The sequence below is a fragment of the Balearica regulorum genome, chromosome 9, assembly GCF_011004875.1.
Source record: "Balearica regulorum gibbericeps isolate bBalReg1 chromosome 9, bBalReg1.pri, whole genome shotgun sequence".
NCBI lineage: Eukaryota > Metazoa > Chordata > Aves > Gruiformes > Gruidae > Balearica > Balearica regulorum.
The window spans coordinates 20,773,772-20,797,825 of NC_046192.1; the positions used below are offsets into that span (position 1 = coordinate 20,773,772).

The 24,054-nt window shown below is 38.5% G+C and overlaps 2 protein-coding genes and 1 long non-coding RNA gene across 7 annotated transcripts in view; 1 reads left to right on the forward strand and 2 right to left on the reverse strand.

Annotated features, from left to right (window-relative positions):
• On the reverse strand, positions 1–5,151 carry ZNF639 (zinc finger protein 639). Of its 3 annotated transcripts, none has more exons than XM_075761517.1 (6): positions 5,065–5,151; positions 3,639–3,776; positions 3,158–3,234; positions 2,478–2,585; positions 1,512–1,649; positions 1–1,236 (listed from the first exon to the last, which is right to left on the reverse strand). In XM_075761517.1, exons 3-6 carry the CDS (start codon positions 3,213–3,215, stop codon positions 89–91), a joined length of 1,452 nt encoding a protein of 483 aa, XP_075617632.1. In that variant the 5' UTR covers positions 3,216–3,234; positions 3,639–3,776; positions 5,065–5,151; the 3' UTR covers positions 1–88. The 3 variants fall into 3 exon arrangements, with proteins under 3 accessions (XP_075617632.1, XP_075617630.1, XP_075617631.1); XM_075761515.1 differs by having other exon boundaries at positions 1,506–1,649; XM_075761516.1 differs by having other exon boundaries at positions 1,506–1,649; positions 3,639–3,742; positions 5,065–5,146.
• LOC142602955 (uncharacterized) overlaps positions 4,517–24,054 on the forward strand; it is a 23,676-nt gene continuing 4,138 nt past the window's right edge. Inside the window, exons 1-6 of one of the 2 annotated variants that reach the window (XR_012836815.1) lie at positions 4,517–4,795; positions 15,062–15,410; positions 17,549–17,685; positions 18,443–18,491; positions 21,295–21,411; positions 22,844–23,442. This is a non-coding gene — a long non-coding RNA (uncharacterized LOC142602955). Of the gene's footprint in view, positions 4,796–15,061; positions 15,411–17,548; positions 17,686–18,442; positions 18,492–21,294; positions 21,412–22,843; positions 23,443–24,054 lie in introns of those variants that run through there. The other variant, XR_012836814.1, reaches the window with a different exon arrangement.
• PIK3CA (phosphatidylinositol-4,5-bisphosphate 3-kinase catalytic subunit alpha) overlaps positions 8,144–24,054 on the reverse strand; it is a 45,280-nt gene continuing 29,369 nt past the window's right edge. Inside the window, exons 11-22 of one of the 2 annotated variants that reach the window (XR_012836813.1) lie at positions 23,840–23,921; positions 23,203–23,367; positions 22,535–22,638; positions 21,125–21,296; positions 20,682–20,788; positions 20,057–20,178; positions 19,451–19,529; positions 17,523–17,693; positions 16,863–16,980; positions 16,546–16,697; positions 14,794–15,328; positions 8,144–14,103 (exon numbers count right to left, since the gene is read on the reverse strand). Coding sequence is in view for 1 of the 2 variants with exons in the window: in XM_075761512.1 (XP_075617627.1) it covers positions 15,058–15,328; positions 16,546–16,697; positions 16,863–16,980; positions 17,523–17,693; positions 19,451–19,529; positions 20,057–20,178; positions 20,682–20,788; positions 21,125–21,296; positions 22,535–22,638; positions 23,203–23,367; positions 23,840–23,921 (1,543 nt within the window). In the remaining variant the exon portion in view is untranslated. Of the gene's footprint in view, positions 15,329–16,545; positions 16,698–16,862; positions 16,981–17,522; positions 17,694–19,450; positions 19,530–20,056; positions 20,179–20,681; positions 20,789–21,124; positions 21,297–22,534; positions 22,639–23,202; positions 23,368–23,839; positions 23,922–24,054 lie in introns of both variants that reach the window. The other variant, XM_075761512.1, reaches the window with a different exon arrangement.

Consider the following 24,054-nt stretch of genomic DNA (forward strand, 5'->3'; position numbering starts at 1 on the left):
TTGCCATTAAAATCGTATTTAATATCACATTGCAGTGACTGGAAATTAACTCCAATTCTAACAAATTGATTACAGGGAAAGAAAGTAATCACGCTGTCTCATGTATCTGAAGATGACTTAAAAGATCTTTTTCATTTCCAAACCTCATTAAACAATCGGTACATTTATGTGGCAAATCTGCTGAATGCCTGAAATCCAAATGAGTTTTAAGGTCTTCGATCTGTCCTGTTGAGTATTCACAGTATTGACACAAATAAATCCCTTCAGATAAATGAGAGCTTAAATGCTTGCAATATTCCAACATACCTGAAAAGCCCTTCCCACAGTCATCACAAACATGAGGGAATATTTTGGTGTGTTCAATAGCTACGTGCCTGTTGACATTCGTATGCAGCCTGCTCCTAAAGCCGCACACTTGGCATACAAAGAAGTTTTTGCATTTGTCAAAACTGATTTTGTTTATGAGACTGTACTGTCCACGCTCCTTGTTATTATAGTTGTCGCTTAGCTCTATCAGTCGACACGCATGTTCGTTCACCACATGGCTATGCAGATCTTCTGGATCATTTGTTTCATGCTCGCAGAACTGACACAAGTACTGCTCATCGCAGCTATGCTCCTGGAAGTGCAGGTACAACTCGCTGCTTGAGGAGAACTGCATATCGCACTGCTCACACCAATAAAGGTGGTCATTGAAGTGAGTATCTGCTATGTGCTGACTCAGATTCTCAAATATCACTGTTTTGTAATCACAATATTTACAAATGTATGGATCCTCCTCATGTAGCTTTACATGTTCAATGAGCTGCACTTTGCTGGAGAAGCTTTCTTTACAAACTCTACAGACGTGAGTGTCTGTACATGTCTTATGCTTCAGGATCATGTGCTGCTTTAAATCAGAAAAGTACTTGCTATTAAACTCACAGAGCTCACACTTGTACAAGCCGCTGCTGTTGGCTCTCAGCAAAGGCCATTTCTGTTGAGCTGTGATATTCAAAGCCTGGTTCTTCTCAAAGATTTTACAGGTTTCCAGAGGGATTTCCTCTAGGTCCTCAGCTTCTAGCTTCTCAGGTGATACAGTTTGCGTTTCTATATCGTGAACTTCTACAGCATTCACTTCTGTTGTGGAAATTTCTACAGTCTGAATATCTAGAGGTTTCTCTTCTTCTGTAGGACTGTCACTGAATATAGGTGAGTCACACAAGTCTCTGCACATTCCATTATTAGTACCTTTATCTGCAGGAGAGATAGATAATAAAAGCAAAAGGTTAAAAAAAAATCCTGCAAAACATCTGGGTCCACATTTAACTTTTCAGTTAGCTGTAGCCACTTACAAATGCAAGAAGCAATTATTTTTCCCCAGCCAGACTATCTTTTATGTTTAACTAACAAATAACATAGACTACAAATCCTTCACCTCTTCTGTCAAAGCAAAAAAGTTACATTAAAAGCCAGCAGCCATGCTCTTCAGCTTCCCAGAACCTCAGCTGTAAATACACATTTACCTCTACCTTTATCCTTCTTTTTAGGGTCCGTATAGTGCAACCCCACAACGTTTGAATGTGACCCACTCCAGTGAGAAGTCCCAGCATGCACTGGACTCCCATCATCATCTGTGTCCAGGCTCTGCACAGGACTGTGGAATCTACCTGCAAAGACAAAAGAAAGATTTTCTCATCATTATTTGTCTAGACTAGCATCATCAGGATTCTTGAACCATAGATCTTATTTACTAGTTATTTATTCTAGTTGCATAAATTTATCTTTATATACTAATCACATCATAACCTATATTAAAGAAAGTAACAATGAATATCTCAAATTATTTCCATACATAAGGAAGACAATAGAAGGTGGCAACTCTCTCTTTAAAGTTTCAGCAAAAAAAAATAAATTGATTATACTGAAAAAGAATTTAAATCCTTAAATGAAACTTTACATTTGAAAGACACAATTTAAAAAAAATATTCTTAAGTATTTCTGCACATCACATTTTAAAATATAGTACTTTAAGAATTCTGGAGACTCACTGCCTAATTTATTTATTTTATTTGAAAATAAGAATAAATATAATAAAAATCCATCTTCACATTTGCTCTGCTGAAGTTTACATTCATTCTTGGATATGGCATAAAAACACACCTATTTTCCGTAAGTACAGTTCAACGCAATTGCTGGTAAATTCCATCTGAACTCTTATTTACATCACATAGCTAGTAGATATTTAGATAAATAAGTCTAATCGTCATTAGAAATGCTGTAAAATGGAAGGATCTTTTTGTCATCACTATTTCTATTTTGAAAATTGTATTTCAATTACATAATTAAACAATTTTCCACCAGTCTAAGGCATATCAGATCAGAATGATGCTCCGAAATCACCCACTACGTATTTTGTATTCTATTTACTTGCATGAATAGGAGCATGACACACTTAGTAAAGAATTGCAGATCAAGACCCCAAAATGTACTCTTACCTCTGTTTTCAGAAAACTTTAAATCTGGCTGTTTCATAGAACAGACGCTATAGCAGTGGTCAGAAAAAATTCCACTGTTATCTATGTATTTGCTTGCACCTGATGAATCTAAAAAAAAAAAGTGAGGTTTTATCTCAACACATTGATGTAGCTACATACATGTATTTCACGTTCACAAAAATTCTCCTCACCAGCTGTGTTTTTACGTCTTGTGAGAATTCTGTGCTGGCCTGATAACATTCCTGTTGCCATTTACAACTTTCAGCTGCTCTCCTGATGTCTGGAGTACCAAATACAGTCATTATCAAACTACTCCCACTGAAGACAGCGACAGGAACACAGTTCAGTCAGCGCTGAACACTTGTGGACAACCCCATCCCAACTTTTACAAAGTTCCTCCCATTGTATGTTAGTAGAATCACCTTAATTTTGTAGCTTGAGCAAGGTTCCCTGTTTTCAGGGAGTACAGAACAAAACCGTTCAGATGCATTAACTGAAAGCGGCTTAACAATGGAGCATGCAGAGTGGGTGCTCAATACATTTGGACCAAGGCTTCTTAGCCCACCCTTTACGTTACTCATTTTCCATGTATTAGCACATGTGGTCCCTTCTCAGAAAGTAATTATTGTGAGAAAAAAATCCGCTTACTAAGGTGTACATAACTCAAGCTCTAGACTGACCTGAGTATCGAGAAGGATGTAGCGTCTTCCTTTTCCTCTTTTTAGGATGTTCATTCATTTTGAATAGTCTAAATTAACTGTAAAGTGAAAGTATTCAGGAATTAGTCTTGTTTGATCTAGTTTATCTTTCATGCCTTTATGAAACAATGCAAACATTTTGAAAAGCAGCACATTAAACACAAAGAGGATTTTTCCTGCTCCCCTTTCTTGCCCCTCCCCCCCAGCCCATTTTGTTACAATTAAAAATACATTAAATGCACACAACTGCTGAAGTCTAGTTTCATATTCCTGCCCTGGAACAAAAGAAGGTTCACGGAAAAGCCAGACAAGTCAGGACTCCAGGCACTCAAGTACTCAGTGTAATCTTCAAGGCTGTTCTCCAGCACCCTGTGCCTTTTGTCAGAGGCCAGATATTCTGCGGCAGAGTCCTTCACATAAAGTTTTAATGTTGAAAATACTAACAAAAGTCATACTCTCTTACCAAAAATCCTGGACTCCTCAGTATCAGCAAGCAGAGCAGCTAAGAAGCTGATGGCTGTACAGCTTCCAAATGTAGTGAATACATCAGCTCGAGAAGGTTTTCATCTATAGAGTGATGGCATTTTAAACCACTTTAAAACTTTAGCATAAAGTAAAAAACCAGAATCAGATACAGAAGTATTACAAAGAATGAAGCTATGGAAATCGAAGCTAGAAAACATAAAAGTTGACATTAACTTTGGTTCAGAGTATCAAAGTTAATGAGGTAGATACATTACAGCATTTATTTTCCATTTGACCCAGGTTAGTTGCCTTTCGCTGCACTTGGCAGCTCCTGACAACAGAAAAATATTTGGAGACAACACCAAAAATACTTGAGCTGTGTATCAGTCCAAATAGTCTTGAAGAAGGGGCTGCAAATGAGATGTGATGTGGTTTACCATAGCAGTAAAGTATTTATGGGCCCAGAACCTTCTAAAAGCAATGCCATCCACCAGAGGTGAAAGCATAAAAAAAGACCCCTCATCAAGTAAACGCTGTTCTGGTAAGATGAAATAATTTGTCTGAATTAAAATTTTATTTTAAGGGGATAACAGCATGAAAAAAACAGGGTTTTAAATGTCATATAATCTAGAAGTATCTAACACCCTCGCCACTTTTTCTGACTGCGAGGAAGAACCTACAGCATATCGAGATACTGAGTTTTATCCCAGTTAAGGCTGCTCAACCTTTTCCTCACGAGCCAGTACCGCCTGCTATTCTTCTCCAGCGCCTTTCCCCGGTACATCTTTCCCCTCCCAGCTGCTTGGCGCCGTTATGGGAAAGGCTCATAAAAGCCCTTAAAGTCGAGATCCCCGGCTCCCCCCCAGCCCCCGCCGACCGGCCGCGGCCTGCGCGGAGGCCGGAGCCGAGGGCCGCAGCAGGGAACCGCTGGCGGGAGCGCGGCAAACGCGCCGCTCCGCCCCCCCCCCCACCCCAGAGGCGGCGGCGGCGAAGCCGCGGGCGGCGGCGAAGAGCGGTGCCGGGGGCAGGGGCGAGGCTGCGGCCACGCTCCGGCGGCGAGGAAAAGGCCCGGCCCGGGACCGCCACCGGGGAGTGCCGCAGGCCCGGCGCCGCCTCAGCGCGGGGGGACGCGCGGCTCCGAGTGCGCTGCGGAGCGTAAGTCATTTCTCACTCCCTTCGCGGGGGACGAGCGGTGGCGGGCGGGCCCCTCGCCTCACGGCGGCGGGTGCGGGTCCGCGCTTCAAATGGCGCCGGGGCGAGTGGTAAGATGGGGGCGGGTGCGGGGCGACGGTCAGGGGCGCGGGGGCCGCGCCTGGCGGGGTAAAAGGCTGGAGGAAAGCGGACGCCGGCGGAGCCACGGGGCTCCCTGGGGATGCGGTCGACGCCGGCGGCCGCTCCCCTTCTGTCTCGCCGCCGGGACTCACCTTCCGCTCCGCGCCCAGCGACGGGCCACAGCCGCCTCCGGACGCGGCGCTCCCCGCGGGGGAAGGGGCGGGGCGGGGCGAGGGGCGGCCGCCGACATGGCGCCCCCTGACGGCCGCGCCGGCGCCTCCGGACCCCTGCCCGTCGCCATAGGAACGGGGGAGGGAGCAAAATAAACCTTTAATTTATCCACGATACCGCTGCAAATTAAATGCCGAGAGAAGTACACCAGCTCATTTTCATATACAGTCTCTTGTCAAGCATCTGGCTCACTTTAGAGAGGGCTGCATATAAAATGAGGTTAAAATAAGCAACTTTCCCCTTCTCAATTTTTTCTGAGTATATAGATACAAAAAAAAATTATCCCTGTTTTGCTCACTTCACTTTTTTTTTAAGCCACAGTAAGGAGCAATAAGTTATATCCTCCCCCCCCCCCCGAGCAGAGTATTTCAAACAGCATATTTCTATTTTTCAATTTCATTTATTTTGAAGAGACAAGGGAAACCATTACAGTCACTTAGGTTGATGACTTAAAACAGATCATGGAATTTTACCAAACATTTAATTCATTGAGCTATTCTGCTCTAGCTTAGCAGCCTGAAGCTACCTGATTTTAAGATCAAGCATTCAATTAGCAGAGAATCCACAACATCCCTGATGATGTTCCAGTGATTAGTAAAAAAATACCCTACTTCTGACCTCAGTTTTATTCATTAGCTGGAAGCTGAAACTGGACTTACTCTGTTTATAAAATTCTACCTTTAGCCTTTGTCCTGAAAGTTCGAAACATGTCTTTAGGGTGATGTGATTTGGTTAGAGCCACGTAGAAAGAGCTTCATCCTGTGATCACACAGAAGGCTTGACAGTAAGCAGTAAATAGAAGTAAAGGTATCACTTTGAAGACACACTGCTGAGCCCTCAGAAATTAAATAAATGCGGTGTATCTATTATCTCCTGAGCTGAATTACCAATTAAGCAAGATCCTGGCATCCCAGTTCAGTTTGTTCTCTGCTGTTTATTCCAGCCATTGGAGCTGATGTTTCTCCAGGAGAGCTTGTGTTAAAGTTCTCGTAAACTGGCTATAGTCACCCAAATGGGTGGATGCCCACATCGTTCTATTCACCAAAATGTTTTCCATGTAAATATACAAAAAAAATACCTTCCCCAGTTCCCAGCGGAGGGCAGTAATGAGAACTTAAAATCCATTATTTGCCAAGGGAAAAAAGAAAACAAAAACCAAGACAAAACCCACACCAAACCCAACCCCTTCCTTTGAATTCAGGCCTGCTTGGTGAGACAAACTCAGGCTAACCAAATCACAATATATATTCTGTACCTTTTGACTGATTTCTTCTTCACACAAAGCAGCACTGCCCAACATCACCTATGTCAGATAAAAACACAAGCCTTTGAGTGAGAGAAAAACATCTCAGAATCCCCTTTGAAGCCACAAATCCAGTTCAAAGCCACAGGCACCAGACAGTGTCATCAATACATCAGACAGAAAAGTGAGTCCTGTTTTCTAAACCATCGCGTGCTTGGGATGTTCAGACAGCTCTGGGTCAGGTTTTAATCACTCAGAACCCATTCCAACTGGAAACACAGAAAAGCCCGTGTGATACTCACCTTATGGTTGAAATGAGCATCATCTATGTTGATCATTTCAATTAGTAGGGATGTATCCTTACCAAAATAAGAAGAATAGGATAAACTCTTTTTTCAATGAAAGCAGTAAGTATAGCTCATAATAATCTTTGCTGAAAATATATGTCCTTTTAAGCTAATGAATCTAGGAGGTTATCTGAGATACCTTATCTAGCATCAGTTTTCTTGCTCTTTTATTACATGGGTTCAGATTTTGGATAAAGTCTTCCCAATGCAGGTTGAAAACCAGACTGATTTCTGAGCATAAAATCAGGAGGGCTCATTGAGATTCCCATGCTAAAGCAAACTGCCCACATTGCAAGTAATTCTTCTGTTTCACCAGCATTATTTTGCTGGTTTTCCATAATTTTTTGGTGCTTTAGGGACTGAAACATAGAACCACCACAAAAATTAAGCCATGGTAATGGCAGTAAACTCTAAAATTCGCATTTTAACAAGAACTGATAATCCCCTTTCCCTGAACCATTTAAAACAAGGCAGTAACCACTCATAACCATCTCACAGTTACTAGAAAAGGTAAAACTCACCTTACACTAACAAAATTACTGGACTACTTCAAAATCACAAGCCATAGTTTGATTTGCACTCTCCAGCCTACAGCTCAGCTGGAGCTTCAGAATAATTAAGGATAATGATGTCCACCTTTTATGATGCAGTTCAAATCCCATGCAGATCGAGTACTTGCTGGAACATAGCCCTTTTCAAAGCTAGGCAGCAGTGATCTGAAACAGAATTAACCAGCATACAAAGTTTAAAGCTTACTGGGGGCAAAGATGTGTAGAAATGACCTGATTAAAAAACCCTGACACTTCCCTCATCCCTTCAAAAAACGGGAAGTTCTCAGCAAGAGAGCTCAAATCCTCCTCCCATAACAGTTTCTTAGCAACAGAAGTCCAAAGTAGACCAACATGTCCACAGAAGCAATTCCATTGCAGCCCCATGCTCTTATACTTGCCAGTAATTTCCCAAATATGTTTCTCACTCTTTCAAAATTCATACTGGATACAAAAATACAACCTAGTTTGGTTTTTTAATACAGTTTTGGTAATGAAAGCATGAAGGATATTTAAAAAAAACAAACCCCAAACACCAAACAGATTGATTTAGCCGGGGCTTTAAAACCATCCAGCTGGAACTGCAATAGCATCTGGTCTCTTATCAGAACTTTTACAGCCCACATCTAAAATGTTACTTATTTTGAGGATCAAAGTGTACAAGAATGACCACCACATGCATCTCAGACTTCCCACCTATAAATAATGCAAATTCCATTTCTCCCCCCACCCCCATTAATTGTTCTACACAATCATCTCCTTTCTTCTAGCCTTTTTCGAAAGCAGAGCTACAACACCAAGTCACACCTCCAAGACTGAAGATTCCTTAAATTCTCACTTCAGAATTCACAAGAGTACCAACCATATTATTTTAATTTAATTGTTAGTATATACATTAACACTCCAAAGTGTGATAAAAAACAAACAAAAGGTAGGTTTTTTTAATAAACAGCATGTGATACAGACCACAAAGATAAATAAAAAGCAGACTTTTTACAGTTTCTAGTGAACATGAACTACAATAAGTATCATAGGCCAAACTTCTTGAGTAGCACAGCAGAAGGGGAAAAAAGGTGGTGGCTGGTTTTTTGTTTTTTAAAAACATACTGCAAGACTATTCTCAGTATGACAACACATGCATCTTGCTGCATCTTAAATACTTTTTTGGCCCATTGTTACTAAAAAAGTCTTGCTTTCTAACTACTATACCACAGGACCTTTATTACAGAATGACATACACATGGCAACGTACCCCCCCACCCCCCCGCCCCCCCATTAGTGGTTATTTCAAAGATAATGGTCTCATTTTTAAAAAGCTATTTCAAGCACTGGTGGGTGTTTATACTCTCATTTTGATGCAGACAGGTAACTGCTACTAGCTTCAATGAAGTAACATAGAAGCATCAAGAGATTACACCCTCCTGGGCTCTATTTATCCAAAATGCCAACCGGATGCTGGGCTGCCCTAGGAAGAGCGATGCCAGCAGGTCAAGGGAGGTGAGGCTTCGTCCTGCCCCTCTGTGCTCAGCACCACTGTGGCCACAGTGGGAGTGCTGGGTCCGGTGCTGGGCTCCTCAGTATGAGCTGGTCCAGAAAGGGCCATGAGGATGATGAAGGGATAGGAGGGGAGGCTGAGAAAGCTGAGATTTTTTAGCCTGGTGAAGGGAAAGCTCAAGTGGCATCTTGCCAATGTATATAAATACTTGATGGAGAGGAGTAAAGACAACAGGCAAAGCTTCTCACTGCTGCCCACTGAAAGGATGTTAAGCAATGAGATAGAACAAGTTTCATATAAACATTAAGGAAAAGCTTTTAGTGTGGACTTTTTAGTGGGACTTTAAACCCAACTGGACAATATCTTGGGGAACCTGCTGTAGCTGACCCTGCTTCAAACAGGGCAGGTGAACTAGACAATCTCCAGAGGTCTCTGCCAACCTCAACAATTCTGTGCGATTCTGTGAAAGTTCTTGCAATTGTGGTACCAGACACAATGACAACACTACTTTCAAAATTTCAAGCCTCAGAATTCAGGACAGACTGCAGCCATATTATATATATATTTATATATTAAAAAATCCTTTTCCCCACCAGGGAAGTGGATTTTGATAGTGTATGTGGATATTCACAGTTAAAACTTGCAGAGGTGCGAAGGGGCAAGGGGAAAGGATGATACTCCCAGATGATGAATTATACATTTATCTTCTCTTGCAAAGATGAAGAATTTGGACCACAGTGGCTGTGAGACAAGAGGGTTCATCTCTTCCTCTCTTCCTTTTCTTTCCCCTGCCCAAATGAAATGGTAAGACAACATTGGACAGCCTGCGGCAGTTGATAATTCAGGATATAGAACACTATTAATAAAGCCTGGAAATAGATTAAAAACAGTTAAACCAAAGAAACAAGGCAGAATGAGATTGCAGCTATGAATATCCATATTTTGGCTCTCAAGGATTAACTAAACTACAACAGACAGTAAGATTAAGATTCTTAGGAGAAACAGCTTCTGCTTGAATTAGGCTTTCTATAACTTCAGCAATACAATTAAGTCAGGTTTAACTGTGATCAATTTTATTACTGGAACAGGTTCCTAACAAAACTGATGCAGTTACACTGAACTAAATGGTTCTTAAACCAGTGTAATAGCTACTGGGGAACCGGCACCAGAATTTCAGAAAGAGTCAAGACAGAATGGTGTATTTTTTGCCTTCCTTATGCCAAAGGAATATTGCATCACATATAGAAGTGACAGTAAGGACACTTAAACTTAAGACACATTTATGCAAACCCATGGGGGCGCTAGCTTCAAAGTACAGACAGAGCATTGCTTCAGTTGATCTTCTCTTACAAGATTTTCTGTTGTTGTTATGCTATGGGCCTGTCCCTTTTTAGGGGAGAGGTGAAGGGAAGAGACAGGGACAGAGGGATCCACCTCTGTTTTAGTCAGGAGTGCTAACACAGTAAGACCTCATACTTAAGAGTCAGAAGTCAAGAATACTGTACTGCAAATTAACACCTGCTTTTCCTGAGTGTGGGTACAAGTTCTTATACTATGAAAGAGAAGGAAGAGGAAACATTTAAGCTAGCAAGCAACAAAAATCCTGGATGTCTCAAGAATGAAAGTAACTATAGACAAGATCACAGTAGTTACGAATTGGAGAGCTGAAAAAGCTAATTAATAAAGACAATTTCAAAGTAAAATTGTCGAGAGTTTAACTGGGCTGCTAGTAAACATTCCTCTCATTAAGAGAGCATCTTTCATACTGAATCATATGAGTAAGTAATCTGGGACTTTAATATACATATAGTCTAATTCTGATTTCGTATGCTGTCGTGAATCCAGAGTGATCCTCCTGAAGTCAGTGTTCTATCAGCATAAAGCAAAATCAGAATTTCTCAAAGACCAGAGCACCTATAGATTTGGTTAGTGTATGCAAGTAACAGAACTTCTATATCCAATCTCCAGTTGGCTTCCCTTCATTAACACAAATGTAAAAAACAAAACCAAAGCAAAAAACCCCACCCCAAACCCACCCCAACTGTAGGGGTGGTGAGCTACACATCATTTTGGACAGATAGAGCCTTATCTAAACTGAGACAACTTTCAGCATTAAAAAAAAAGATACAAATTCATTATTTGTATGAAACATGTATTGCAAAATTAAGTTGGGATTCAACAATCTGCAACAATATCCACAGCTATATAGTATTTAAAAAAAAAAAAAGCGTGGTTCTTCTTCCATTCAAGTAAAACTAAAACAAGAGAAAGAAGTTTAAAAAAAAAAATCATCTTAGAAGCAGCAAGTTACAATTCTTTCTGTAATACCACACCATTTTCATTAACTTGAAGCATTTTCAGGATGTCAGAGACATCAACAAAATAGTAATTTCAAGTGGCTTGTTTGATATTTGTTTTTTGAATGGGTCCAGCCCAGGTCTGCAACCTGTACAGACATGCAAAACAGGAGGAATTCACGATTATTAAGAACAGATGCTGGAACATGCCAGTTGTAAAATGACAAAGCAAAGAAAGTATCTTCAAATTGTCAACAAATGTGGGCTACTGACCCCTAAAAGGCATGTAATGTTTTACATAAAAAGGAAAGTTGGAAGAAAAATCCAAAACAACCCTCCAAACCACCAACAGCAGGGTCAAAGTTCTGTACAACCCTGGTAATTTCTATATCGCCCTTAATATGCAGGCTTCTATTTTCGCCACAAGATGCCAAACCACTAACAATTTTGGTTTTATTTAAATGCTTTTTTTTAATTTAAAAAATTATACTGAAAGTCTGTTTCACCATGAAAAAACTACTAACACCCCCGTTCAGAACAGAGAAGTGTCCACATGTAAGTCAGTACAGGTGCTTTTTCTGCTACCTTTACAAAAGCAAAGAATATATTTTAAAGAAAAACTAATCAACGGCAGCCTAATTTCTGTCATTAAATCAAACATCATTTCACAGTTGAAAAAAGTTACTGTTTTTAAATTTGTATTTCACTAAATCACCATTTCCTAATGCTTCGTAAGGAAACACATGGCCCAGTTGTGGGCTTCTTGCTCTGGTAAGTCCTACTAGAAAGTTTTGCAGGAGCTAGGTGTTCAAGATTCAGTTCAAGCTCAAAATAAGCTACTTTGTTTTGTGCAGCTGATTCTCAGAATAAAGGGAACATTTTCCAATCTCCATGAATTGGGAATAGTTAAAAAATAAAAATCCACATTCCAAGCAATCTCTGTAAAAATCTAGAGCTCAGTTATAAGTGCTTTCACAGTCTGTAAGCAGATCTTACTTCTGATACTGAAAACAGATTACATCCTCTCATTTACACCAATGGAAGTAAACTACCTCCACTATCTTCAGTGAAGTTACATCAGCCCAAAACTGGCATTAGCAGGATAAGGTAATTAAGACTGAACATTTTGAAGCTGAAAAAAGGATTTAGTTTTTCTTCCTGAAACACTGGCAGAATATTTTTCAAATGCCCATCCTGGTTATGGTAAGAACAACTGCTTAAAGCCTATGAGCTTCTCCTACTTTTTTTTTTTTTTAATTTAAAGGCTATAATTATCCCAAATCATATGATGTCTGTATCACTGTGAAGTTTCCTGTCTTTTACTATTTGATGTTAACTTCTACAGCTTGTGCGCAGCATTTAGTTGCAGTAACTTTTAGAAACAGAGCCTGATTCCTCATACCCTTCTGTTTGTGCAAAAAGGGTGCAGAACACTGTATGCTTGAACTGAAAGACATTTATACTCATATTTACAGAAGTAAATGGTAGGAAAGGGCAATGTACAAAAGAAGTCAAGCTCAAAACATCCAATAAATTTGAATTGATCTTTTCATCCAGGCTAGAAAAGGCTGATCATCTCTTAGATAAATGAGGTAAAGCATTGTTTCAATACCAGATAAATAAGGATAATATAGCACCTAATGTGGCATTTGTGCAAGTTTTACTCAAATTAAGAGAGTTACAGCCAACAGGGTTTCAGATTTTGTGAACTAAGTTTAAACTGAAACTAAGCCATGTTTTAGAAGAGCTAAACTATGAGACTGTGTTGACTGCAAAGTAACACATACAAGGGTGATTTTGCTCTAGAAGTATGATCACGGTTAGCAGGAGTTAAAATATTCGTATGAACAAAAAGGAGTATGTAACAGTCAATAAGAAGAGTAATGGGAAGTCTATTGGACTACTCCAAAATATCTAGTAGAACTAAGGAAATAAAACTTCACATTCCCCATACTATTCTCAGAACTTCTGTAGTTTTCACAAAAACAGACTTCCCCCCACAACATCAAGTATCCATGTGTGCAGTCATCAACTGCAGGATCTTGACTATGAAAGTGTCTTTAAAGACCAAAGTCTTGGCTTTACAATCCCCAAAGTCTTTCATAATGTCTTTCATAACTGATTGCACATTTTTAATATATTACGATTTGCTAAATGAAGTCAACCACTCATTACCTCATCAGTACAGCCTGCACAAAGTACAGTTTATTTATATTCTAATCTAACACCAGCTGTCAGCATATTTTATATTACATGGGGTATTGCACTTTCTGAGTGGCACCTTGGTGTGTGTTTGCAAGTGAACAAACTAAACCCCCAAAAGCTACAGACCTTTGGAATTCGTTCCAAGTGCTGCCAATCTAGCAAATTTAAAATGTTAGGGTGAACATCACCCTCAATCATGGGCTTCACTAATTCAAAAACCTGTTTAATAATTAGAAAAACAGTCCTACCTGAAGTAGTGAATAAGGGCAATCTGAAATCCTCAGTACTCTGAATAGTTTCGAAAAGTGGTGCCAATTTAATCAATTGCACACATTGTAATTGTGTTAGAGGACAACAGCTAGATTTACAAATACACATTACACACACACACAAAACAGACATAGCTATAAAATGTTTGGTAACTCCACATGCTTTGAGCTATCCAATGTATCTGCTGTATGTTGAACTGCTTATTATTGATCATATTGAAAAATCTAAATTGCTATTTTTGATGTATCTGTTACTGGATTAAACACCCACTTCCAAAGGAGGAAGAAAGAGGAGAAATGGTGGACCCAAAGATTGAGGGTTTAAATGTATGTTCCTTGAATAGCCAGCTATCACTTCAGTAATATGAAGAGTGATGCCCAAAAATTTGTGAAGAGACTTAGGCCAAGTTCACCTCTCGCATTAGTGGGTGTATCTCCCACTACTTCAATGGTACTTGTGTCCTCTTTCACCAGGGTTGAATTTGGTCCTAGGAGTATATCTGGTCACCTTCAGTGACGTTAATGGAAACGGGAGTCTTGGACAGATAGAACTGGGCTGCAAAAATTAAAAGAGTCAATATTGGACAAATCATGTGAATAAAGAATATATATTAATAATAGTTCCTATTATATAAATAGCCTTTATAAAAAAATAATCTTTCAATAATTTTAATAACTCACCTTTCTTTAGGTTCTGGAAAACATGTATGAAAAAAATCTATTCCGTTCAAGTTAGATTAAAGCAAACCTAATATGAACACTACAACTCTCTGTTGCACTAAACCCAATTCTGACCATTCAATTTCCAGGTTAGTCAGTTTTTGGGGATGATAGGGAGTTTCTTTGTGAAGGTATGAATCGCACCCTTAGAAATACTGAGCAGAAGAAACACCATACTGAATGGGCCTATTTCCTACTGCTTTCAGAAACTGTGCAGATGACAGACCCAGAAATCAAAGAGTCGTCTAAAGCCCATAAACGTTAATGCCTCGAAGCACATTTAAAAGGCACTGTCCTCTCATTATTGTTTTTAGATCTTTGAGCCTAAAACTCCTTCCCTTCAAACTATGCTGCACATAAGTGTTCACTGTGACTAATTTTCTTTCCACTCCTCTCAAGCCAGCATAGTCTCTACCTACTGTACCAGATCTAAGGTAATATGTGATGGACTATGTTCATGCTAGCACTATTTTCTTTTTCCTTCTAATTTATCAAATGAAAAAAGGAAACATTCTTCCAAGTTTACCTTTTTGGGCTTAAGGCATAACATGAAGTCACACATCATACTAAAGCTTAATTTTTGAAGTGTACAACTTTAGTGCTATCTGAAACCCTGTTTTACATTATTTTTCAACAGTTGTCTGAACAGTTCATCTCTTTTCTTGCAATAAATTCTAATGTTGCTCACGGTTTGTGCAATTCCTATGCAACCAGTCTTTGCTGCTAATGAGTATTAACAGTGCAGTACCCACAAAGCGGGCTACCAGTTATTGTTGTCTTTGCTTTCATTTCAGTTCAAAGCATGTTGCTTTATTGTGTGGAAGATCCAGTCCATTTTTGTTGTCCAGCCACCATGGTGAGCATCATTCATTTGCTTCATGAAGTACTCAAGAGCTTCCTGCTCAGTTTTGTCCAATGCAAGGGTCTTTCGAATGTACGCAATATCATCAAAGGACTGCAGTTCTGGCATTCCTGAGCCAAGCATCATGGAGAAGAGATTTATGAAGAGATTGGCATGCTGCCGAATTGCAAGATAAGCCTTGTAACACATCTCCTGAAACCTGGAAGAGACAGGGAAAAAACCCTCACTGTATTTCCTTATTAGATGCATATTACTACTTCACCTGCCCAAACAGTTTTCAGGTAACTGGATACTAAAAAAAGTAGACAGTTTTAGTCTAATAAGAACACTATAATGTTGCTGAGAAAATAGACTCATCTTCCGACTTATTGGTTATCTTCATTTCTGTAGAAATTAGTAGTGGTCAGACTAACACAATAGCCAAACTGAAGACAGGCTTCCTAGCCTTAAACCTCATTTGCAACTCATGCAAGTATTCAGCTCAAGTTTATGGGAGTTCACAGAGCCATTTTAGTCATTGCTACTGACATTTCAGATTTCAAAGCACGTTTCCCAATACACTGCTGCAACAGTGCTTTCCTGGTTATCATCAGAGATGCACTTCTCTCCTGTAGTTTTATCAGGGCAGTAGCTGTTGCTCCTTAGATACTCTGGAGAATGCACTGAAGACAGAGGCATTTGCTATGTCACAACATTGGGTCAGAAATGCCCATTTATGCTGAAATCACTAAATTAAGTCAGGTTAAGGGAAAAAAAATAAATGCAAAAAGCTTCACTGCAGCATTCAGACACTGTAACTTAAAATCTGTCTTCCCCTCTAACATAATGCAATTAAAATTAAAATTTAAACCTCTCAAAAGCTGGAGCTCTGGAAAGACAGCTATTAAGAATGACTACAGCAACAAAATTTATTTACTTATTATTTTAAAGTTCTCCTTTCTTAGCAGGTTCTGCAGAATGTCACAAACTACACAGGCCAGCTGAAGAGCTGATACCACAGCAGCTATAGGAGAAGTATTGCTAAGTGACCAGCAAGGCTCTGATGCACGTTACATCTGACATTTTAAAATTCTCACTTCTTGCAGTTATGCAATCCCAAGAGGATTCTGTTCTAAGTGTTAATTTTTTTTTTTTTAAAATGAAATCAGATATTTAAAACTTTATCTTTATTCATGTGTGCTGACCTTGCAAGGCTAGAGTGAGGTTTCATGAACCAATGGCCACGTAAGCGCAAAGAGCGCCTCTTGATTTAGGATGGCTGATCTTCAACTAAAGAATTAGAACATACCCACTGCAAAGCAATTAAAATAGCACTTTTCAGTTTAAAAGTCTAATTACTAAAAGGTCACCAGCAGTAAAGTACATTTTAGGTACAAAATACTCTGGAAGTTAAACGCTTAAAAAAAAAAGGCTTACCTTTCAAACTCCCTTGTTTTGGTACATTCTTGGGCTCCTTTACTGATCACTATTAAAAAGTCTTGTGTTAAGACAAATGGTACACGCTCTCTTTTATAACCAAATTTTTTCTTCTTGTGATCGAGGAAGTGCCCAAAGTCAATGTGAAACAGCTTGGAAAGACAGAAAGGTATTTTAGGATTAGTAATTCCTTGTTTAAATGATGTCATAGTAAAATTGATCATTTACTTATAGTTCAGATGGATTTTATTTTTTTTTTAAAGAAACTCAAAGTGAGATATGACATTAGGCTATGTTTTTAGAAAAACATATCTTACTTGTCCATCATCTTTTACCATGATGTTACTATTGTGGCGATCACCAATGCCCAGTATAAAGGTAGCAACACAGTAACCGGCACAAGAACGTGTAAACAAGTCAATAGCTGCATCATACCTATTAAAACAAAAAAGGAGACATCTTCCTACAGATATTCTAATAATACAAAAGTGCAGTTGTTTTGTTGTTGTTGTTGTTGTTTAAAAAAAACACCCCCCCTTCCCCCATTAAGGAACACCCAACTTCCACTATCTTCTCTCAATGAAGCAGAGTTCCTGGACTTTATTGCTTTACCCAAGTAAGGAAGAAATTCAGCATACTCTGAGTACAGTTAGACCACAGAACAGAGAACTAGCTATTAAAATGACTGTCCCTCTTTTGAAGGCCAGCAGTTTTCGTTTTGATGAGCTACTGTAACACACAGACTTAAGCCATATCTTCATAGTTCTACCTCCAACTTACACTTTACTGCTGAGAAGTCACACAAGCACCCAAACACATCAAAAGAGGTACAAGCAGGAATACTAGGCAGATGAGGGCAGGGAAAAAAAATCAAACCAAACACAGATGGACATAATTTCCCACTTCATGAACTTTAGTTCTCAGTTTCCATCAAAAAGAGCACATGAACAAGAAAAACAAGCAACAGGAAATCTCACATTTCTCCTTTGTTCTTGTCCTTGAGCCACTGATGCAACGTATGGCTGTTGAACTGCAATGCTCCTTTTAAGCCTCCTTTACACTGAATCTGCATGATCGTATGAGAGCTCCTCACTACCTCGATGAGTCCCACACAGTCACCAATAGATAAACAACCATAAGGTAACATCCTGAAAGACGAAGGTTTTGGTGGTTTGTTTTGTGTTTTTTTAATGTGGGTTTTTTTGGCATTTTTTTGTTGTTGTTTGTTTGTTTTGGTTTTACAGAGTTAAGTTTTAAGACAACAAGCAAGAAGCATGTGTAATAACCCTTATCAGTTAAGTGTCATCTGTTACTTACATTAGAATATAAAAATCTGTTTTAATGTTTTATAGGTGTATTATCATTAGTCTTGTGGAAAAAATGTACCAGATATTTGTACAGTAACCTGCCAGCCACTGTAGCCACCAATGTCGTTCTTCAGTTTTATATCAGGACAAAAGGTTAAGGCAAAATTTTATTATCGTGTTCTTGGAGGCCTTGGGGAATACATGGGAAAAACCCTTAAAAAGGCATTCAGCATGATTTAATGAGATCTATTCAACTATATTAAAAATGAAGTACTAGAGACAGAATCTAAGCATTCAGAAAATGAATGTTAGGATTTCATGGGTTACTGTAAACAAGTAGCAGGTAATACTTTTTATGTAAAGCCAGCATGGGACCTTCAAAATGAGTTTCAAAATAGTACCCGAACATATTATAAAATTGTAACTGGAATCTAGAGTCAGCAACATTACAATTTATCCAGATGTTAATGGGCTAACTGTAAGTGCTGTTTATTCATGGACTCATTAAAGAAGATCATAAATCTCAGTAGCCCATTTTGCTCTTTACAAATAGAAGAAATTAATTCCTCTGCCTCCCTTTTCTTTCACAGGTCTCTTTCCTCACCTTCCCCCAAAGTCTGTATTTCTTCTGTTTTGCAGGTACTAAAAGTATATTTATTTACATCTATCTACACTTGCATTTTTATATAAAAGTGTACCTAGGCAACTTTTCTTCTAAAGCTTTATGCTGCCTCTTTAAGAAGAATGGAGGCAAGAGGTAGGAGAGGATATATTTTTGCAGATTTCCATAGCTGGTTACGCTTCAAGACATGGGCACTGTGAACTGTGACTCTGCAAACCATTCTTGGACAAAGCCATAATTCTGTCACTCATTACAGTACTCAAGACAAAATAGTTGCCAGGACACATGAAAGATGACATAGACCAATAGGTCCTTTTGTCTGGATGATTAGGAAATGAGAACTGGGGGTGCAAAGAACATCCTTGGTTTGACAGCGCAGAGGTAGCTCTGTTACGCCACCACCTAAAAAGTCTACCACACAGCAAATGCACGTTTGGAAACGTAACCTGTCTAGTATTAGTCTTCCAGAAGTAGCATAATTTATACTGAATAGCATTCTGCAGAAGCTACTGCACACACAGACTATTTAGAGGTGGAGAAGCTGCATATATATCAGACTGGGTAATACCTACTTTGGGTACTCAAATGAAGATACCAACTACCAAGAGTCATCGCTCAACAGGGCTGCAAATTTGGCAACTTGTTGAAAGCAAATCCTACAGAGACAATCAGCAGACCATAATGCATATAGTGTGTGTTGGATAGCTCTTGTATTGATTCCTGGTATGTAGATTCCTCGTACCCACTTGACTAAGACTTAAGTATTTTTCAAATATGATCTTATCTTTACAGAATCTAGTAGTTTAGCTAACTGAAGGTCATTTAAAAAAATTAAAAGTTGCTCTAACATGTAAAAATATGCCTATTTATAGCATTTCATTTGTTACCCTTAGGAAAACAGAAGCAATCTCTGGTAACAAACCAACACAAAAACCATTAAGAACAGTATTGCTTGAGAATGACCTCTTATGCTTACCGAAGATCAAGACCCTGATTTTGCCAGATGTTTTCCATAATTCTAATTATCTGAAGTGTCAGCATGTCCTGACGCAAGTCTGTAATAGTCAAATACATAGAGATTGCAAGTTTCATAACACCAGAACACTGTTACATCTTACTTTACTTTTCCCCCAAAAAGTACATCTAAAGGAAATGAGGCTTGCATGGTTCAGTGTAGTTTTGTTCTCTCAATAGAGAAGAGCAGGTTTTAAATAGTAGAGAATGAATATAAATTTGTGGTGGTGATTTCAAAGCTGTTTAAAAATATACACTAAAAACATGACAATAGAATTACAGATTATACATCTGTAATATCTTGAAGACATTTTGAAGTAAAAACCAAGGTATTAAATAAAATAGTATCACGTTCCACCTCAGGCTGAGCATCTTGGAATGTACAAAACTGAGACAAATACTTAATTGTGGATGCTTATTTTTTCCTGGAAAATTGCTTTGTTCAGATCATTTTTTTTAAAAAAAGTTTTTTCCATATATGTATTTTATACGCTTAGAAAAATACTGAACAGTAGACTAGGAAAATAAACAGATATATAGCTTTTAGATTATACTTATTTTTTCTTACCGTCTCCATTTTTAAAGATTATCTCATTGTTCTGAAATAACAATTCAGACATAATATCTGGGTTTTCCCAGTTCAACCACAAGGGCCTTTTTGCAGATGACATTATCCTGCACTCCTCAAGCCTGTAAGAGAGACAAAATTTCTATGAAATAGGCACAATTTGATTCTCATACCATGTTTCTGTAATACTACTAAGTTCTCCCTGTTTTCTTCAAACTCTTTGAACTAGTATTGAATTAAAGATGCATGGGTAACCAACAATCAACCACTTTTACTTTCAGCTTCAAACTTAAATTAGTAAGTACAGTGTTAACCATTTGTTAAGCCCAACAGAAGAGCTGGCTATAGTGTAAATTTTCTTTTGGCAGTATGAGTTCCTTACAAATGGAAAGAGGACAGCAGTTTCAGTTACCTTAAAGGAACAGCTAACTGTCATGTTGTTCCCTAATTTGTTAAGCCATTAGATGTAAAGTAACTCTTTATAAGTTACTCTGCTACAAATTTTGTTCAGTTAACATACTAAATATTAGTATCTTCAAAGTTAACATTTCACAAATTTGTTAATGTTGACATTACTAAACATTTACTTAAATATCTAAACAAATTTCAAAACTGAAGATAATACCGAAGATTTCCCAGTTGATGCGCAGGATTAAGGGGAGAGATAAAACCTTGTAAAGCATCCATAAAATCTGGCCGCCTCATTTGTTCAACAAGAAACTTCATCTGTACCTGATAAATAATCACATTCAGGCTTTGAGAACACTTTTTACATGTAAATGAAGGTAAATAGCAGATTTTAGCTTTGGTTTTAAAGCACAGTTTTGCACAGTTCAAAGATAAGCAACTCTGCTTAGCCACATATTACACAAACTGAAACCCTTAAGTTCTATTGCCTTAAGAGGTAAACAATGGCAACCCACATAGAAAATATTACAGCTTCTAGGGTAACATACTATCTACTGAAGTTAGCATTAATGCTTTTCTAGTTAATCAAATAAAACACAGTTCTAAGTAATTCCTGTGACACAAGAGCAACAGTTTTGGTATGTGGACAGCTTGCAATACCTTCTGGGTCTCATCTTTTTTTTCCTGCTTGAGAATATCTGTGAGGTTAATCAACTTCTCCATAGCCTCCACCTGTCTGCTCAGGTGCTTTAGGTACATTCCACATGCTCGACAATAGGACTCCAGAAGTAAACCAAACCTCTGACTTACAGTTTTATTGTGCATTTCAGACCTACACAGAGAGGAAGAACAGTTATAGCTTAAAGACAAGGCCACTTAGAGGTGCAAAAAATGAAGCTATACCCCTAACATCTTCCTGAGGGCTGCTTATGGATCCTTCTTTTCAGGTAAAGAAATTGGTATTGACCTCCAAAAAAAAAACACCAAACAAAAAAACACCAAAACAAAACAACCAAAAACCCCAAACTCATCTCACATTGACTGGACTGATCAGAATTCAGTACCCTTTACAACTACTTCAGCACAATTTATAGACTTTTCCCCCATTCCTTCTTGCTCCATCCTGTCCTTCTCCACCCCCTTGCCTTTATTCAAAGTCCACGCTTCCCAGAAACTGTAGTAAACCTCAAGCTTTCAATCTGAGTTCCAGATTTCTTTGCTGAAAACAAAGCTTGCCTGTTTCATTTTCTTCTTGTCTCATCAAGCCAATCCCAGGCTGTGGCCTGTCCAGTTTCCTTGTTCTTACCTACTCTATCTTTGCACAGTCCTAAAATACATCCCCTCAGAACAAGTTAATCTGGCAGCTTATTCCATTATCCTTCATGATTACCAAGGCAAGTAGAAAACAGTATCAAGGAATCTTTGTGGTTTCAATTTTTGTGTGTGATCACACTATCTTAGAACAGCATTTTTAGGCAAAACCTAGCAACAATCCAGTATGCTCCAGGCTAATTTATGCTCAGCCTTCTCAACACCAGGAATTACAAAAGCCCATATTATACTCAGTAAGGAAGAACACTGAGATATTGTGGTTATCAAGCTCTATAAAGTCTTTAATAAGCATGTATGAACAGTTATTTTTCAAAGCCTTATCTGGTCAAACTGGGTGGCTTTCTTTAGGCCTCAACCATTTGTAAAATTTTCTGGAAAAGACTGGTGGAGGATCTGGCATAAAAAATCAAGTTCAAACAGCAGAAATCTGTCAAAGTTGTAAACAGTGAACAATATGGGAGGCTTCCAGCAATCTTAGACAGACTACCCTGCTTTTAGAATAATCATTAGGTAAAAAGGAAGTACAAGACTAAGTATCTGTTATTAACTAACTTTTGAAACTGCAAGGCATGTCTGCTATTACCAAACTATGCATTCAAACTCTTAATGAATATGAAACAAACTTTAAGTGGTAATATATTCCTAAGAAGGGACACTTAGTATGCCAAGCCTTTAGAACAACTAATTGTTTGCAGCTGATAGGAATCCCACCACCCCTTGACATGATATTAAGCTTACTTTAAATGCCAAAAGAAGAAGTGTCCTATCCTTTGATTGGTCAGTGCCTTCTTGAGTAAAAATCTCACAAGCTGATTATCTAAATACTGTTCATATTTCAGAACCTAGTTAAGGATTAAGAGAAAATGAAACAAAAAAAAATCAGCTGCAGTTATTATTTCTATGAACAATATACAGATTAAAGGTAGTTAAATAAAAAACAATCTGTTTTACATTAAATTTTGTAGAATGACTGATTTTGGTATTAATACTTGCACATTAGGATTTGAACAACATCTGCTAACAATGCATTGACTACCTCTCTTTCAGGAACTTCCATCCAATGCTTCCTTTACTGTTACCAAATATTTTAGCCTCAACTTACTGAAAATTTTGAGAAGACGCTTCTGCTTATACTTTCCCATATGTTAGGACAGCTGAAATAGCTGTCTGTTCCAGTTGGTCAAACAGTTCTGTATCTCTGCAAAATTTTGGTGTTAAATATCAACAAGCAAAACCACAGCACTACAGAAAGTGAAGTACATTTAATTTCCTCCTACTAAATAATCCACAATGCAGTGACTTTCGATGACCTCTTTTCCACATCATCTTAACTTTTGCTGTATTTTAAGCCTCTGTGATCAACAGATATACACAAGACATCAAGTATACCGAAATATGTTATATACCTGTACCAGCTGGATTAAGTACTGAGACAGTTTGTCATCTGTCAAGTACTTCTCTAGACACCGAACTGCAAAAGCTCGCACCATTGGATCTGGATAATTACAGTCCAAAAGCTCCATTGCTTGCTCTGGCTTGATTGGAGGCCAATCTTTTACCAAACAGTACATCTGTGGACAAGAAGTACAAGCACATTACATGTTTGCATTGATTAGGAAGAAATTGTAATACACAGCCTTTAGAAGGTATGTCAGACACAAATTGCATCTGAGTAGAAGCCATTAACTTGCCAGTCCTCTCTCAATAGAGAATTCAGTATTAGTTGCCAGCTGACTCTGTTATTTTATCCACCATAAAAAGAGTGAAAACAAACCCCCACATTTAACTGTAATTGACAAATCGGCAACATAAGAAGGATTCAAGTAATGCCACTAAGAGGAAATCTTAAGACTCAGGCTAAGCTAAACAACAAGAACTATGGACCAGACTGATCAGTCAATGATAGTGGCAACTTGCATCATCTAAGTTTTCATTCAACATATCATGCACACATAGGATGTTCTTAACTTCCAGAAGTTTTCTTAAAATAGCATATTTTAAAGCTTCTTCAAAACTTAAAACTAATTCAGTGCTATACGTTACCTGGGCCACTTCATCTCTCGAATTCCATTTAACAGACAAAAGTAGCTTGGGCAGAATTTCTGGAGTATTCACGCAATAGTGTCTGCAAAAGAAAACAGTTGTATGTACAAAATGTCATTTTTGCCTCGATAACCATCTACTATGTCCCCTCAGCCTTGCACCTTTTTCTTCCTTTGTCATCAGAATCCAATGGATACCATAACATGGTGTCAGGA

Coding starts and splice junctions, on each gene's coding strand:
- ZNF639 (XM_075761515.1), bottom strand. CDS start 3,215: ATGAATGAACATCCTAAAAAGAGGAAAAGGAAGACGCTACATCCTTCT. Junction 1,650..2,477: donor AAAGTTTTCTGAAAACAGAG/GTAAGAGTACAT, acceptor TTGTCTTTGCAG/GTAGATTCCACAGTCCTGTG. Junction 1,237..1,505: donor AAAGAAGGATAAAGGTAGAG/GTAAATGTGTAT, acceptor TCTCTCCTGCAG/ATAAAGGTACTAATAATGGA.